The sequence below is a fragment of the Oncorhynchus mykiss genome, chromosome 17, assembly GCF_057628025.1.
Source record: "Oncorhynchus mykiss isolate SJ-2025 chromosome 17, ASM5762802v1, whole genome shotgun sequence".
Taxonomy (NCBI): Eukaryota; Metazoa; Chordata; class Actinopteri; order Salmoniformes; family Salmonidae; genus Oncorhynchus; species Oncorhynchus mykiss.
The window spans coordinates 16,358,292-16,375,464 of NC_143038.1; the positions used below are offsets into that span (position 1 = coordinate 16,358,292).

Sequence of the window (17,173 nt, forward strand, 5' to 3'; positions counted from 1 at the left end):
TCTCTATTTTTCGACTACAATACAAGTTAAAGACATGTTTGTTTTATTCTTCCCTTGTGCTCCTGCCTTCACACTGGCCCGACAACGCAAACAAAAGCCAGTAGACTTTGGGTCCCTTTTTATTTTCTTTTTACTGTGAGGCAAAAACAAAAATGGAGCCCCCCTCAAACAACTCCATCTTGTGCTTTCATTATTTGTTTTTGTGGCAGAGGAGGAAAATTGCAGGAGAAAGCTTTGTTTTCTCTAGTAATAATGGCTTTCATACAGACAGCCTCAAGCCACAGTCTCTTTGTGGGTGGCAGGCGTTAGGTCCCCAGTTATCTGAAAATAGTCAGAATACAGAATATAAGGAATAACTCCTTGAGGCAACACAACACACACACAAACACTCACTCCATCATTCGCTCACTCACACATAATATGTACATACAGTGGGGCAAAAAAGTATTTAGTCAGCCAACAATTGTGCAAGTTCTCCCACTTAAAAATATGAGAGAGGCCTGTAATTTTCATCATATGTACACTTCAACTATGACAGACAAAATGAGGGAAAAAAATCCAGAAAATCACATTGTAGGATTTTTTATGAATTTATTTGCAAATTATGGTGGAAAATAAGTATTTGGTCACCTACAAACAAGCAAGATTTCTGGCTCTCACAGACCTGTAACTTCTTCTTTAAGAAGCTCCTCTGTCCTCCACTCATTACCTGTATTAATGGCACCTGTTTGAACTTGTTATCAGTATAAAAGACACCTGTCCACAACCTCAAACAGTCACACTCCAAACTCCACTATGGCCAAGACCAAAGAGCTCTCAAAGGACACCAGAAACAAAATTGTAGACCTGCACCAGGCTGGGAAGACTGAATCTGCAATAGTTAAGCAGCTTGGTTTGAAGAAATCAACTGTGGGAGCAATTATTAGGAAATGGAAGACATACAAGACCACTGATAATCTCCCTCGATCTGGGGCTCCACGCAAGATCTCACCCCGTGGGGTCAAAATGATCACAAGAAAATCACAAGAAAATCCCAGAACCACACGGGGGGACCTAGTGAATGACCTGCAGAGAGCTGGGACCAAAGTAACAAAGCTTACCATCAGTAACACACTACGCCGCCAGGGGCTCAAGTCCTGCAGTGCCAGATGTGTCCCCCTGCTTAAGCCAGTACATGTCCAGGCCCGTCTGAAGTTGGCTAGAGAGCATTTGGATGATCCAGAAGAAGATTGGGAGAATGTCATATGGTCAGATGAAACCAAAATATAACTTTTTGGTAAAAAACTCAACTTGTCGTGTTTGGAGGACAAAGAATGCTGAGTTGCATCCAAAGAACACCATACCTATTGTGAAGCATGGAGGTGGAAACATCATGCTTTGGGGCTGTTTTTCTGCAAAGGGACCAGGACGACTGATCCGTGTAAAGGAAAGAATGAATGGGGCCATGTATCGTGAGATTTTGAGTGAAAACCTCCTTCCATCAGCAAGGGCATTGAAGATGAAACGTGGCTGGGTCTTTCAGCATGACAATGATCCCAAACACACCGCCCGGGCAACGAAGGAGTGGCTTCGTAAGAAGCATTTCAAGGTCCTGGAGTGGCCTAGCCAGTCTCCAGATCTCAACCCCATAGAAAATCTTTGGAGGGAGTTGAAAGTCTGTGTTGCCCAGCAACAGCCCCAAAACACCACTGCTCTAGAGGAGATCTGCATGGAGTAATGGGCCAAAATACCAGCAACAGTGTGTGAAAACCTTGTGAAGACTCACAGAAAACGTTTGACTTCTGTCATTGCCAACAAAGGGTATATAACAAAGTATTGAGATACATTTTTGTTATTGACCAAATACTTATTTTCCACCATCATTTGCAAATAAATGTATTAAAAATCCTACAATGTGATTTTCTGGAATTTTTTTTCTCATTTTGTCTGTCATAGTTGAAGTGTACCTATGATGAAAATTACAGGCCTCTTTCATCTTTTTAAGTGGGAGAACTTGCACAATTGGTGGCTGACTAAATACTTTTTTGCCCCACTGTACATGTATACTGACTCTACACACACATCCTGTTGCCTATCACCTTACCCCTATACATATCTACCTCCGTCACTCCAGTATCCCTGCACATGTGAATATGGTATTGGAACTGACTTTTTAAATATTTCCTCTATATAGTATGCTTATAGTATGCATTTCACTGAACTTGTGACATTAAAACTTGAAACATGATCCTGACTAGTAAATAGCAGACATTCCGTTGAAATGTTGATGCATAAAGAGACATGACATGTTATAAGCATTATTAAAAAACATTATAAAGGCTTGTGCATGCTTATAACAAGAAGTAAACAATTATACCTGCAGGCTACCTCCCCTGTGATCTAGGAAATCTATAGAGCAAACACACAACTACACACACACACACACCCCACAAAGTAAATGTATTGAGTTAAAGGTGTGTGCAAATCATGTATTTTTTTATCTTCTCCTCATCCCTTCTTCCTATTCTGTCTTTCCATCTGCAGATGGTTCCAACCCTTACACCCTCAAGCTTTGCTTCTCCACTTCCTCACACCTCTGAGACCTGGAAAAACCAAGATGGCCGCCGCACTAGTACGCCATTAACAAGGAGAGAAGCGGATCGGGGAGAAAGGAAGAGCACCCAATGAAGGAGAGCGAAAGAAACAACGCGAGAGTGGAGAGTCAACACACTTTCTCGGACCTGAGAATGGAAAAGCGAGTTAAAAACACTCAAGATCCCCCCCCCCCCCCCCCCCCCATATGAACTATCTTAATGGATTATTTTTGTTGTATTTTTTTCCTTTGTAATTATTTGAAGGAGCTGCAAGTGGTTGGGCTGACAGTTGTAACTGGCAGAGGGAGAGGAAAGCCCAACTATGCATCCTGGCAGGGCTGCTTACTCTGCACCACAATTGATTTGACATTTCCTGTGCTGACTTGATGAGGGCCGAATTTGACTTCTGTCTTTTTGTTGCGTGACCTATTTTAGTGGTCAAAAGACAGTGGCCTACGGTACATTTTCATTCCTAAACTGATGTCAATGGCCAGTGGCCAGTTTTATAACTTTCAGAAGATTCCCAAAGGGCAGCTGGGATAAAAAATTACAAATTGAAACCAATGGAGGGCAAAACAATTTAGGCGGTAGAGGCCTGCTCTCAGCTAGGGGAAACACTGGTGGAAACTAGTGGAAATGCGTGTGCCTAACTCTGCAATATAAGAGATTACTCAGTGTTTGTAAATGAACAACCTGTTCACATTATATTGTACATATGTGTGTATAGCAGTTGAGTGTGTGTCCGGGCACTATGTTAATAAGAGCAGTTCCTTATGGAAAAAACTACATTTCACATGTGAATTGTTCCAAGAAAAAAAACATTTCCATGTGATTTCAAATCATATGATTTTCCACATGTGAAATCAGGTGGTTTTTCTGTAAGGGGTGTTTCTATACCTTTTCTGTCGATGGTCCTCTTCTTTGGAGGGCCATTTGAATTAAAACTAAAATGAACACTTGAGACTGTCAGCTTACTATCTGATGGTCAGCAGCAACCCGCCATGTCGGTCCCTGGATCTAGGGTTGGAAAATACTCAGCCGTTACGAGACGTCTGTCTTCTCTCAAGACTACATTTTTTTTTTGAAGAAGAAGAAGACATTTCAAACTGTGTTTCAAGCGTTCCAAACCCTGAAGGTCCATGCGGGTTGGATGTGTTTAGTGTTCCCAGTTATACTGTGTCTCCATGTTTGTACTTGGCCCACCACCACCACGTCTGAAGAATTCACTGTGAGCATGTGCAGTCATTAAAACATTTGCCAGTCGATACACAACGATGTCCTTTTATTCTTATTCCGATAGGCGCCTATCCAATTAGCATTCTATTATATATTCAGTTCTGGTAACACTTTGCAATAAGGTTACCTTTAAGGGGTTATCATTTGTTTATTATTTAATTAAACATTTCTAGAACATCATATTGCTACTAAATTTCATTTGAACAATGAGAACAGTGAGACTTGAGATTTCTGCTGCTTTGTCATGTTTCATGAAACAGAGAGGGAAATTCAGCAGTTTAGCTAGATCAAAGTTGGACTGGCAGTTTCTGACCAATATATTGGTGTCCTGACATCTAGGTCACAGGGTTATGGAAACCACCTTTACACTTTAGACCATCTGAAGTTATGTGGAAGCAATTGAGCAGGCAAATCATATTATGATTATGAGCAAAATGATTTGAGGATATAGTCGTCGTCGATTTTGGTCGCATCTTGGCATTCGGCTGGTCCCCACAGTGAAGAGGTTTGCAAAGCATCTTGCTTGGAAAAGCAATTGCCAAACTATCAATATGCAATACATTCGGGAAAGTATTCAGACCCCTTGACTTTTTACACATTTTGTTACTTTACAGCCTTATTCTCCCCTCTTCAATCTACACACGATACCCCATAATGACAAAGCAAAAACATGTTTTTAGAAATGTTTGCAAAAGTATAAAATGTAAAAAAATGAAAAATCACATTTGTGTAAGTATTCAGACCCTTTACTCAGTACTTTGTTGAAACACCTTTCGCAGTGATTATAGCCTCGAGTTTTCTTGGGTATGACGCTACAAGCTTTGCACACCTGTATTTGGGGAGTTTCTCCTTTTCTTCTCTTCAGATCTCTCAAGCTATGGCAGGTTGGATGGGGAGCATCACTGCACAGCTATTTTCTGGTCTCTCCAGAGATGTTCGATCAGGTTCAAGTCCGGGCTCTGGCTGGGCCACTCAAGTGTTGTTTTGGCTGTGTGCTTAGGGTCGTTGTCCTGTTGGAAGGTGAGCCTTTTCCCCAGTCTGAGGTACTGAGCACTCTGGAGCAGGTTTTCATAAAGGATGACTCTATACTTTGCTCCATTCATATTTCCCTTGATCCTGGCTAGTCTCCCAGTCCCTGCCGCTGAAAAACATCCCCACTGCATGATGCTGCCACCACTATGCTTCACCGTAGGGACGGTGCCAGGTTTCCTCCAGACGTGACACTTGGCATTTAGAACAAAGAGTTCAATCTTGGTTTCATCAGACCAGAGAATCTTGTTTCTCATTGTCTGAGAGTCCTTTAGGTGCCTTTTGGAAAACTCCAAGCAGGCTGTCATGTGCCTTTTACTGAGGAGTGGCTTCTGTCTGGCCACTCTACCATGAAGGTCTGATTGTTAGAGTGCTGCAGAGATGGTTGTCCTTTTGGAAGGTCCTCCCATCTCCACAGAGGAACTCTGGAGTTTTGTCGGAGTGACCATCGGGTTCTTGGTCACCTCCCTGAACAAGGCCCTTCCCCAATTGCTCAGCTCTATGACAAGTCTTGGTGGTTCCAAACTTCTTCCATGTAAGAATAATGGAGGCCACTGTGTTCTTGGGGACCTTCAATGCTGCAGGGGTTTTTTGGTACCCTTCCCCAAATCCGTGCCTCGACACAATCCTGTGTTGGAGCTCTACGGACAAATCCTTCGACCTCACGTCTTGTCTTTTGCACTGACATGCACTGTCAACTGTGGGACCTTATATAGACAGGTGTGTGCCTTTCCAAATCATGTCCAATCAATTGAATTTACCACAGGTGGACTTCAATCAAGTTGTTAATAAGGTGTTTCTGTTTTTTACAAAGATTTCTAAAAACCTGTTTTCACTTTGTCATTATGGGGTATTGTGTGTAGATTGATGGGGGGGGGAAATGTATTTAATCGATTTTAGAATAAGGCTGTAACGTAGCAAAATGTGGGAAAAGTCAAGGGGTCTGAATACTTCCCGAATGAACTGTAGCTCTGGGTTGCATTATGGAGAACAGTGTTTCCCAGACATTTCCTTGAGGACCCCCAGTTGTTCCATTTTATTTGATCTATTCCTGTACCAGCACACCTGATTCAACTGGTCAACTAATCGCGTTTTTAATTAGTTGAATCAGGAGTGCTAGTGCTGGACTAGACCCAATATGTGGAATAGCGGGGGGTCCTTGGGCAGAGGTTTGTTAAGCACTGATGCTGGTACTTTGGGAGAGGTTTGTGAAAAAATTATCTCCATCTGTATCTCTGCTCTGTATTCAACTATAACCACGGCAGCCCATGGTAGTGTCTCCTGCCCGGCTGCCTCTCTGGTCTTGGGGTCTTGAGAAGATGTGTGTGGGGTAAACACAGCTGTGTCCCAAAAAGACCAAACCCACTCAGCGTGTCATTGTGCTTCAGTGAAGCGTGAAAAGCAACCTTCTGGCCTCCCTTAATTCCCACTTCTCTTTTTTCACACTTCCCTGGCTGTAGCGATCCATGTTTTTCTCACCAGGGTCATATTCACTTGGCACAAACGGAAGAAAACAGACTGAAATCCTTTCCAACACGTTTAGCTATATTTTGCACTAATGTATACGACCCAGCTGTGGGAGCCTGAGATTGGATGATCTGGTTCTAAATTAACCTCAACCTGCTACCGTCGTCAACAGCAATAGGTCTTTGTAAATTTCTAAAATGACAAAGGCCTAGTGCCACAAATGTGTTTTTTTACACCTGCCTTGGCACTGGGAATCTTAAGTAAATCAGCAGCAGTCACGGGGAGCAGGTCAATTTACATATGGGACGAGTGTCAGACAATGTTTGTTTACAGTGCAGCGACATGCCTCGTCATCGGTCAGTTTCCATTACTGCGCTGGCTTTTGAGTTATAACCTGGGTTCCCCCTGCGGCAGTGAGAGAGTAGCCTAGCTAGCCTATAGTGTGAGTAGCCAAAATGGGCTACTAATGTGGTGTGACTTTGTAGGCTATGCCTGACCCCTTTGAGATGTAAAAATGTACTCAATGTACCGATAGAGAGAAGATGAGAAGTGCGAAGAGGTCCTCTTGAGCCATCAGAGAGAGAGAGAGGGAGAGAGAGAGAGAGCGAAGGAGATTATGGCCTTCAGTCACCCATGTCATAGAAGCTCTCCGCTGTAGAAATATGTGGTCTAGTTTTGCCAGAGTTGATTTTTTCCCTCAAGACCACACTGGAGTATCAAAAGCTCACTACACACAAGCAGATGAAGAAAACCAAGAATTCTCTTTTTCTCTGTTACATGTGGCACCTTACACGTAATATACAATCACAATGAATTCCAGAAACCATCAGGTTATTATTTCAGAAAACATGTTTATTGGAAGCTTTTTGGTAATATTAATTGTTGATGGTGGGTGTGTAACCCTTAAAGGGGCACTTTACTCAAAATAAAAAATATATACTGTACCAGTCAAATGTTTGGATACATCTACTCATTCAAGGGTTTTTATTTATTTGTACTATTTTCTACATTATAACTATGAAATAACATATATGGAATCATGCAGTAACCAAGAAAGTGTTCTACAAATCAAAATATATTTTATATTCTTCAAAGTAGTCACCCTTTGCATTGATGACAGCTTTGTACACTCTTGGCATTCTCTCAACCAGCTTCACCTGGAATGCTTTCCAACAGAGTTCCCACATATGCTGAGCACTTGTTGGCTGCTTTTCCTTTACACTGCGGTCCAACTCATCCCAAACCATCTCAATTGGGTTGAGGTCGTGTGATTGTGGAGGCCAGGTCATCTGATGCAGCACTCCATCACTCTCATTGGTCAAATAGCCCTTACACAGCCTGGAGGTGTGTTTTGGGTCCTTGTCCTGTTGAAAAACAAATTATCGTCCCACTAAGCGCAAACCAGATGGGATGGCGTATCGCTACAGAATTCTGTGGTAGCCATGCTGGTTAAGTGTACCTTGAATTCTAAATAAATCACTGACAGTGTCGCCAGCAAAGCACCCCCACACCATCACACCTCCTCCTCCATGCTTCACAGTTGGAACCACACATGCAGAGATCATCCGTTCACCTACTCCGCGTCTCACAAACACATTGTTGGAACCAAAAATCTCACATTTGGACTCATCAGACCAGATCTAATGTCCATTGATCGTGTTTATTGGCCCAAGCACGTCTCTTCTTCTTATTGGTGTCCTTTTAGTAGCAGTTTCTTTGCAGCAATTCAACCACGAAGGCCTGATTCATGCAGTTTCCTCTGAACAGTTGATGCTGCAATTTCTGAAGCTGGTAACTCAAATGATCTTATCCTCTGCAGCAGAAGGTCTCTGGGTCTTCCTTTCCTGTGGCTGTCCTCATGAGAGCCAGTTTCGTCATAGTGCTTGATGGTTTTTGCGACTGCACTTGAAACTTTCAAAGTTCTTGAAATGTTCCAGATTGACTGACCTTCATGTCTTAAAATAATGATGGACTGTCGTTTCTCTTTGCTTATTTGAGCTTTCCCAATGTGGGAAATAGTGAATAATAAAGAAAAACCCTTGAATGAGTAAGTGTGTCCAAACTTTTGACTGGTACTGTATATTTTTCATTAGTCCACTTTTGATACAGTTCAACATATCATTGTTATAGTTTTTAAGATATTACTTTCAGCCTACTGGGCCCAGTTTTCTAAAACATTTAATCCACATCAAAGTGATCCTGTGTTTTCTAAATCCTGATACCCCATTAAATTCTGTTCCCTGGACACAGAAATAAACTTGTCATGAGATTTTATAACATGATCTTTGTTGCAGAAGATGATGTAGTATGTTAGAGTTGTGGTTAAATTATCGCTTAAAATTGCACCAAAAAAACAAGGAGCGACCAAATCTGAAGGGGGAGCAGAATATAACACAACACAGGATCCTTTTGATCTGGTTTAAATGTGTGTTTTTTAAAACTGGGCCCAAAAATCAAGCAAGAGGAAAAAAGTCGTATGATGATTCCTTTTTCATCATCAAGAGACTTTTCCAGGAAGTAAACACAGGCCTGAGATTAATATAGCTATGAGGCTTGTATGTGCAAAATAATTGCATTTTGAGACCATACTGCTGGTGGACTGACAAGAAATATAGGGGGAAAAAATGTTTGAATAAAATGTCAAATTAATCATCTCTTACTGTATATTGTAGCGAATTTGGAGGTTACCGCTGACCGGGACTCAAACACTGGTGCAGCGACTGCCAAGCCTGCAACTTACGCCACGAGGTCAAAACCTGAAAGAGGTTGGTAGGTGTTGTGTTAAGGTCGCTACATTACCCCCGTTCTTTCAGGAGTGCATCTTCATACACTTTTCTATACCAAGTTCCTCACGTGTACACGCCTCTCCGATAGCCTCACGGGCAACAGTGCAGGGAAACTCAGGTCGATGGTGTGAAAGGCAAACACCCTGTGCATCGCACCGATTGGGTTAACCCACTTGGTGGGGATTGTAAACGTGGCTCATATAGCGAGGAGCGCTACGATATATAGAATATAGAAAGACTTTCTCACCTTAGATATAGATTCTTCTTAGTTTACACCCTGTTGGCTTCTGCTACAGTAGTTTTTGTCAGCCCTTTGAACAGTCAAAACTCACCTGGTTTGTATCTAGTCTACACTAGGCTTTCTTTAGATTATTCTACTCATGGTCTTCCTCCGACACATTGGTGCTGCTGGTTCCCCCCCCCCCCCCCCCCCCCCACACACACACACACACACTTCTGGCAGTGGAACAAGGACAGTAATACTTGGGCTAAAACATACTCCTCTGACACACTTCCGCCCACCCCAGGATAACTCATACCTGTCTTGGGATCAGAGTGTAATCAGGCCACATCTCGGCCCTGCCAAAATGGTGGCATGCAGATTCGAAGCAGTTTTCTATGTCTTGCCAATGCCCCTGTAAATAAATAAACATGTGTCTTCACTGCAAGGGAGAACGACTGCCCCTTCTCATTGAAACCACGGTCGCTTCAGGCAGACCGCGGTACTGCAGGCATTGTTAGCAGAACACAAGATCCCCCGTTATAGTGAATATTCATGGTCAATCATCGTGTAAATAATATTTTTTTAAAGACAGTCATGGTACAATAGTTACCAATATTTGCTTCTAAGACACCATGTCCTTGAACCGATTATTTAAAAATTACACAGAATAAGTTTTATATAGTTGCTAATAGCAGCCTGCAGTACCTCGGTCAGCCTTCTACTTGAGTTATTCAATGACAGGGAGCAACACTGAGCTACCCTGCAATGTCACTTCCTGGAGTAGCTCAAACTACGCATGTTATGTCTCCATGAGACGCCATCTTAACCAACTTCATTTGGCTTCGGTGCGCAATTGACTTTTCACATAGGAATGAATGTTGTCACGCGATCGATGTCTTTGTCCATTCATATATACAGTCATTGCTTCACTATGATGCTATTTGAATGTTTTAGGGCCTAAAAAGCATTGTCAAATGAGAATCTCCATTGAAATAGCTATTTAGTCCAGGACTAAACTGAATCTGGGAAACCACCCCATAATGTATAAAATATGCCATATAGCCACACTTTACCCAATTCAATGTACAGTACAGTGAGTGCATACATTTTTTGTGTATGTGTCCCCAGTGGGAATCGAAACCACTAACCTGGCATTGATAGTGCCATGTGCCCACCAACTGAGCCACACAGGATCATGTTCCCATTGACCTTAATTGAAGTCCTTGGTCTTAGGACCAGTGTGGCCTTCTTCAAACCCCTGACCGACCATATAAATAGCCCCTGATACAGGGCCGTAAAGACGTCCTCCAGCCATTTTTTAAAAACGTTTTCTGTTGAAAAGCGATATCCCAAGTATAAATAGAGTAAAGTACACATACTAAAGACAAAAAAAAAAGTTTTGAGCAAAATAGTGTTTTTTTTATAGAAAACTGCAAACATCAAGGAAAAGGAGACTGGACTGTCACTTTAAGGAAGGGATATCTGCTGGCCGGGGCATGAGGCTAATAGCCTGGTCCCAGATCTGTTAGTGCTGTTTTTTATTTAATTTTTTATTTAACCTTTATTTTACTAGGCAAGTCAGCTAAGAAAAAAATCTTATTTACAATGACGGCCTACCCCGTCAAACCCTATCCCGGACGACGCTGGGCCAATTGTGCGCCGCCTTATGGGACTCACAATCACGGCCAGTTGTGATACAGCCTGGAATCGAACCAGGGTCTGTAGTGACGCTTGTAGTGACCGGATGGTAGCAAACCACCATAATAATGCAAATAGTTGAATTAGGTTGCACACAAAAAAATATATATATTATTTTATTGAATCCATGATCGAATCCAGCCCTGAAGTTTTGACTGCTGCCTTTTTTAAAGGGATATTGGTGCACAGCATGATAATGACCACAGGAGTTTGCTCTACAGCACAAATAGATCTGGGACCAGGGGCCGTATGTACAGTATCAAGCAAATTGTGCTTATATAGGATCAGCTCTCCAAATCAAATAAACTCAAATGTTATTAGTCACATGCTCCAAATACAACAGGTGGAGGTAGACCTTACAGTGAAATGCTTACTTATGAGTCCCTAACCAACAATGCAGTTTAAAAAAAAAATACGGATAACAATAAGAGATAGAAGTAACAAGTAATTAAAGAGCAGCAGTAAAATAACAATAGCGAGACTATATACAGGGGGGTACCGATACAGAGTCAATGTGCGGGGACACCTGTTAGTTGAGGTAATATGTACATGTAGTTCGAGTTATAAAAGTGACTACGCATAGATGACAACAGAGAGTTAAAGTGGTGTAAAGGGTGGGTGGGGGGAAAATGCAAATAGTCTGGGTAGCCATTTGACTAGATGTTCAGGAGTCTTATGGCTTGGGGGTAGAAGCTGTTTAGAAGACTCTTGGACCTAGACTTGGCACTCCAGTATCGCTTGCCGTGCGGTAGCAGAGAGAACAGTCTATGACCAGGGTGGCTGGAGTCTTTGGCGATTTTTAGGGCCTTCCTCTGACACAGCCTGGTAATAGAGGTCCTGTATGGCAGGAAGCTTGGCCGCAGTGATGTACTGGGCTGTACACACTACCCTCTGTAGTGCCTTGCGGTTGAAGGCCGAGCAGTTGCCATACCAGGCAGTGATGCAACCAGTCAGGATGCTCTCGACGGTGCAGCTGTATAACTTTTTGAGGATCTGAGGACCCATGCCAAATCTTTTCAGTCTCCTGGGGGGGGGGGGGGAATGTTTTGTCATACCCTCTTCACGGCTGTCTTGGTGTGCTTGGACCATGTTAGTTTGTTGGTGATGTGGACAGAAAGGAACTTGAAGCTCTAAACCTGCTCCACTACAGGCCCGTCGATGACAATGGGGCCGTGCTCGGTCCTCCTTTTCCTGTAGTCCACAATCATCTCCTTTGTCTTGATCCCGTTGACAGAGAGGTTGTTGTCTTGGTACCACACAGACAGGTCTCTGACTTCCTCCCTATAGGCTGTATCGTCGTTGTCGGTGATCAGGCCTACCACTGTTGTGTCATCGGCAAATTTAATGATGCTGTTGGAGTCGTGCCGGGCCTTTCAGTCAGGAGTGAACAGGGAGTAGAGGAGGGGAATGAGCACGCACCCCTGAGGGGCCCCTGTGTTGAGGATCAGCGTGGCGGATGTGTTGTTACCTACCCTTACCACCTGGGGGCGGCCCGTCAGGAAGTCCAGGATCCAGTTGCAGAGGAAGGTGTTTAGTTCCAGGGTCCTTAGCTTATTGATAAGCTTTGAGGGCACTATGGTGTTGAACGCTGTGCTGTAGTCAATGAATAGCATTCTCACATAGGTGTTCCTTTTGTCCAAGTTGGAAAAGGCAGTGTGGAGTGCAATAGAGATTGCATCATCTGTGGATCTGTTGAGGCGGTATGCAAATTGGAGTGGGTCTAGGGTTACTGGGATGATGGTGTTGATGTGAGCCATGACCAGCCTTTCAAAGCACTTCATGGCTACAGACGTGAGTGCTACGGGTCGGTAGTCATTTAGGCAGGTTACCTTAGTGTTCTTGGGCACAGGCACTATGGTGGTATTACATGTTGGTATTACGGACTCGGACAGGGAGAGGTTTAAAATGTCAGTGAAGACACTTGCCAGTTGGTCAGCGCATGCTCTGAGTACACATCCTGGTAATCTGTCTGGCCCTGCAGCCTTGTGAATGTTGAGCTGTTTAACGGTCTTACTCACATCGGCTGTGGAGAGAGTGATCACAGTCTTCCGGAACAGCTGATGCTCTCATGCATGTTTCAGTGTTATTTGCCTCGAATCGAGCATAGAAGTAGTTTAGCTTGTCTGGTAGGCTTGTGTCATTGGGCAGCTCTCGGCTGTCCTTCGTAGTCTGTAATGGTTTGCAAGCCCTCCACCGTCCATTTAGTCTTATTGTTTATAATCGAAAGGCAAAACTAATCCTAAATCAACACTCCTACTCTGAGATGCTTATTTCATACCGCCCCAGGCTAGCAGGCTGAGCAAAGTGGCTTAGAAACTTGTACTAACAATTAAGGTTTGAAGGCTGTATATATACACTATGTCCCTGGAACCCTAACACCAGTTTTACACAGGTCCATGCAGAGTTCTGCAGTATTGCTTAACGAGCTAAGACCAGAGCCTTAGCCAACCCTGAGGTCATTAGCCAAACTAGATCAATAGGGAGCTACAGAAAACAACATATTACAGCAAGGAAAGTGTGCCACTCCATGTTGCCCTCACCACGTCAGCAGACCTGTGTGCATTCCAAATGTCACCCTGTTCCCTACATTGTGCACTATCTTTGACCAGAGCCCTATTGACCCTGGTCAGAAGTAGTGAAAAGGGTGCCATTTGGAACACAGTGTTGGTATTGATCTCTTACCGGTCCATTGTACATCACTATCCTAATGAACTCACCCATGCACCAAAGGTCACAGATAAATACTAGGCCGCGAGGACTCCATTTTTCATCCCCAGTCCATGTGACCAATCACCTCGGAGGAAGACGGAAGGTGTCTCTGTTATTGTTGTAAATGGGGTTGGACTGAAAAAGTATTTTTATGCTGGCTGTAGTGTTTTAAAGGGTGTTCTACTTGGCTGAAGTCTTATCCCTGACACAGATGTTGGATCTATATTTCACTTACTTAGGTATTTGATAATAATATTGTGTTTTGTCTGAAAATCCTGAAAATATGTCTGAACAAACACCCTAAACCAATTCATTTGACAACAATTATATTTATTATGCTATAACAACAAAATTAATCTGACCAAAATAAAGTCACTTTTCATAAATCTAATCCAATCTAATATACAGCGAATTACAGTATGCGAATTACAGTATGCAGTCATGCTGTTGCAAATGATTGTCTAATAATGATGAGAATGGTTGCAAATATACAGCGACAGACGTATAGTGAATAATATTGCTATACATACATGTTATCTACCAAGATTCATATAGATGGGCAGTTAAATTCCTCCAAATGTGAAAATCAACTGTAATTTCATTAGATTTGATTATATTAGTCACAGGGTCACAGTTTTAGTTACAGGATACAGTGAAATTCTTAAGCTCAGAGCTCCATGTGAATGAAACAATAATAATAATAATAATGACACCAATTAAATAAGAAATTGTATTTTTAAATACATATTTACTACTGTAACAATGATAAAGTTCCATTGGGGTGGGGGCAGGGTAAATGTCCATCACTATTAGTAACAGCTGTAGCATGAAAGTGGTGGCCTTTAGAATGGTTCGCCCACGTCTAATCGAATCTCCCTGTCCAAACATTTTCTCTCAATGGAGTTTGAGGGCTCCGTGAGTAAGCCTTTGTGAGTAAGCCTTTGTGTAAATGTTGCTTTGGTAAATGTCTTTGTGTGTGTGCGTGTGTCTGTTAGTCATTGTGTGTGGATGTGCGTGTGTATCAGGACAGCTCCGGGCCTTGACATTTCTCAGTATATCAGTATGATTCAATCACCCTCACTTGCCCAGGTCGGGCCCCCATCACATGACATGGGCACAGGGCTTCCTAGTGCCCCAGGCCACTAAGAGAGAGGAAAACACGAAAAACAAGCCAGCACTGTGTGAAATGACTGCCATTACGGCTCTATTCCTCTATTCTCCACCACAGAAAGACCTGTGAAAACACCCTGTTCCTCTGTATGTCCAAAGAGAACACTGACATGGGTGAAGGTCAACCAGAGGGCACTGATGCTAGTATTTACGATTTGGACACATGATGTGATGTTACTAACATGTTCCAAGGGTAGGATGATGGGGTTTATTGATTTTATTAATGATTTGTGTTTATTGACTGGTGTGTTGCCATGTGGTCGTTGGGTGCAGTGTTTAAATAGTTTATGACCATATATGGTCTTTACAGTGCATTCGGAAAATATTCAGACCCCTTCACTTTTTCCACATTTTGTTACGTTACAGACTTGTTCTAAAATTGATACAATAGTTTTTTTCCTCATCAATCTACACACAATAACCCATAATGACAAAGCAAAAACACGTTTAGAAATGTATGCAAACGTATTAAAAATAAAACCTGAAATATCACATTTACAAAAACTACCGTTCAAAAGTTTGGGGTCACTTAGAAATGTCCTTGTTTTCCATGAAAACATACATGAAATGAGTTGCAAAATGAATAAGAAATATAGTCAAGATGTTGACAAGGTTATAAATAATGATTTTTAGTTGAAATAACAAATTGTGTCCTTCAAACTTTGCTTTCGTCAAAGAATCCTCCATTTGCAGCAATTACAGCCTTTGGCTTTCTAGTTGTCAGTTTGTTGAGGTAATCTGAAGAGATTCACCCCATGCTTCCTGAAGCACCTCCCACAAGTTGGATTGGTTTGATGGGCACTTCCTACGTACCATATGGTCAAGCTGCCTCCCACAACAGCTCAATAGGGAGATCCGGTGACTGTGCTGGCCACTCCATTATAGACAGAATACCAGCTGACTGCTTCTTCTATAAATAGTTATTGCATAGTTTGGAGCTGTGCTTTGGGTCATTGTCCTGTTGTAGGAGGATATTGGCTCCAAATAAGCCGTGTCCACAGGGACAGCATGGTGTTTCAAAATAGAGTGACAGCCTTCCTTCTTCTAGATTCCTTTTACCCTGTACAAATCGGCCACTTTACCACCATCAAAGCAACCCCAGACCATCACATTGCCTCCACCAAGCTTGACAGATGGCGTCAAGCACTCTTCCAGAATATTTTCATTTTTTTCTGCTTCTCACGAATGTTCTTCTGTGTGATCCGAACACCTCAAACTTAGATTTGTCTGTCCATAATACTTTTTTCCAATCTTCCTCTGTTTGTGTTATTTTGTCATCTTATTCTTTTATTTTTATTGGCCAGTCTGAGATATGGCTTTTTCTTTGCAACTCTGACTAGAAGGCCAGCATCCCGGAGTCGCCTCTTCACTGTTGTCGTTGAGACTGGTGTTTTACGGGTACTATTTAATGAAGCTGCCAGTTGAGGACTTGTGAGGCGTCTGTTTCTCAAACTAGACAATATTGTACTTGTACTTGTACTTGTCCTCTTGCTCAGTTGTGCACCAGGGTCTCCTCTTTCTATTCTGGTTAGAGACCAGATGTTCTGTGTTCTGTTCTGTGAAGGGAGTAGGACACAGCGTTGTACGAGATCTTCAGTTTCTTGACAATTTCTCGCATAGCCTTCATTTCTCAGAACAAGAATAAGAGAGGAGAAAGGTCTTTGTTTCTGGCCATTTTGAGCCTGTAATCAAACTCACAAATGCTGAAGCTCCAAATACTCAACTAGTCTGACGTTTTATTGCTTCGTTAATCAGAACAACTGTTTTCAGCCATGCTAACATATTTTATTTATTTAACTAGGCAAGTCAGTTAAGAACAAATTCTTGTTTTCAATGACAGCCCAGGAACAGTGGGTTTAACTGCCTGTTCAGGGGCAGAACGACAGATTTGTACCTTGTCAGCTAGGGGATTTGAACTTGCAACCTTCCGGTTACTAGTCCAACGCTCTAACCACTAGGCTACCCTGACTCCATAATTGCAAAAGGGTTTTCTAATGATCAATTAGCATTTTAAAATGATAAACTTGGAATAGCTAACACAACGTACCATTGGAACACAGGAGTGATGGTTGCTGATAATGGGCCTCTGCAAGCCTATGTAGATATTCCATTAAAAATCTGCCATTTCCAGCTACAATAGTCATCTACAACATTAACACTGTATTTCTGATCAATTTGATGTTATTTTAATAGCCAAAAAATGTGCTTTTCTTTGAAAAACAAGGACATTTCCAACGGTAAACTTTTTGAATGGTAGTGAATATATATATATATATATATAT

At 42.3% G+C, this 17,173-nt stretch overlaps 1 protein-coding gene across 1 annotated transcript in view; it reads left to right on the forward strand.

Moving 5' to 3' along the window:
- The window catches only part of LOC110493796 (heterogeneous nuclear ribonucleoprotein L-like), a 58,006-nt gene extending 54,161 nt beyond the window's left edge, over positions 1-3,845 (forward strand). The window contains exon 13 of the mRNA XM_036949782.2: positions 2,524-3,845. Coding sequence (XP_036805677.1) covers positions 2,524-2,579 — 56 coding nt within the window. The 3' untranslated portion in view covers positions 2,580-3,845. The remainder of the gene's footprint in view (positions 1-2,523) is intronic.
- The last annotated feature ends 13,328 nt before the right edge of the window (positions 3,846-17,173 follow it).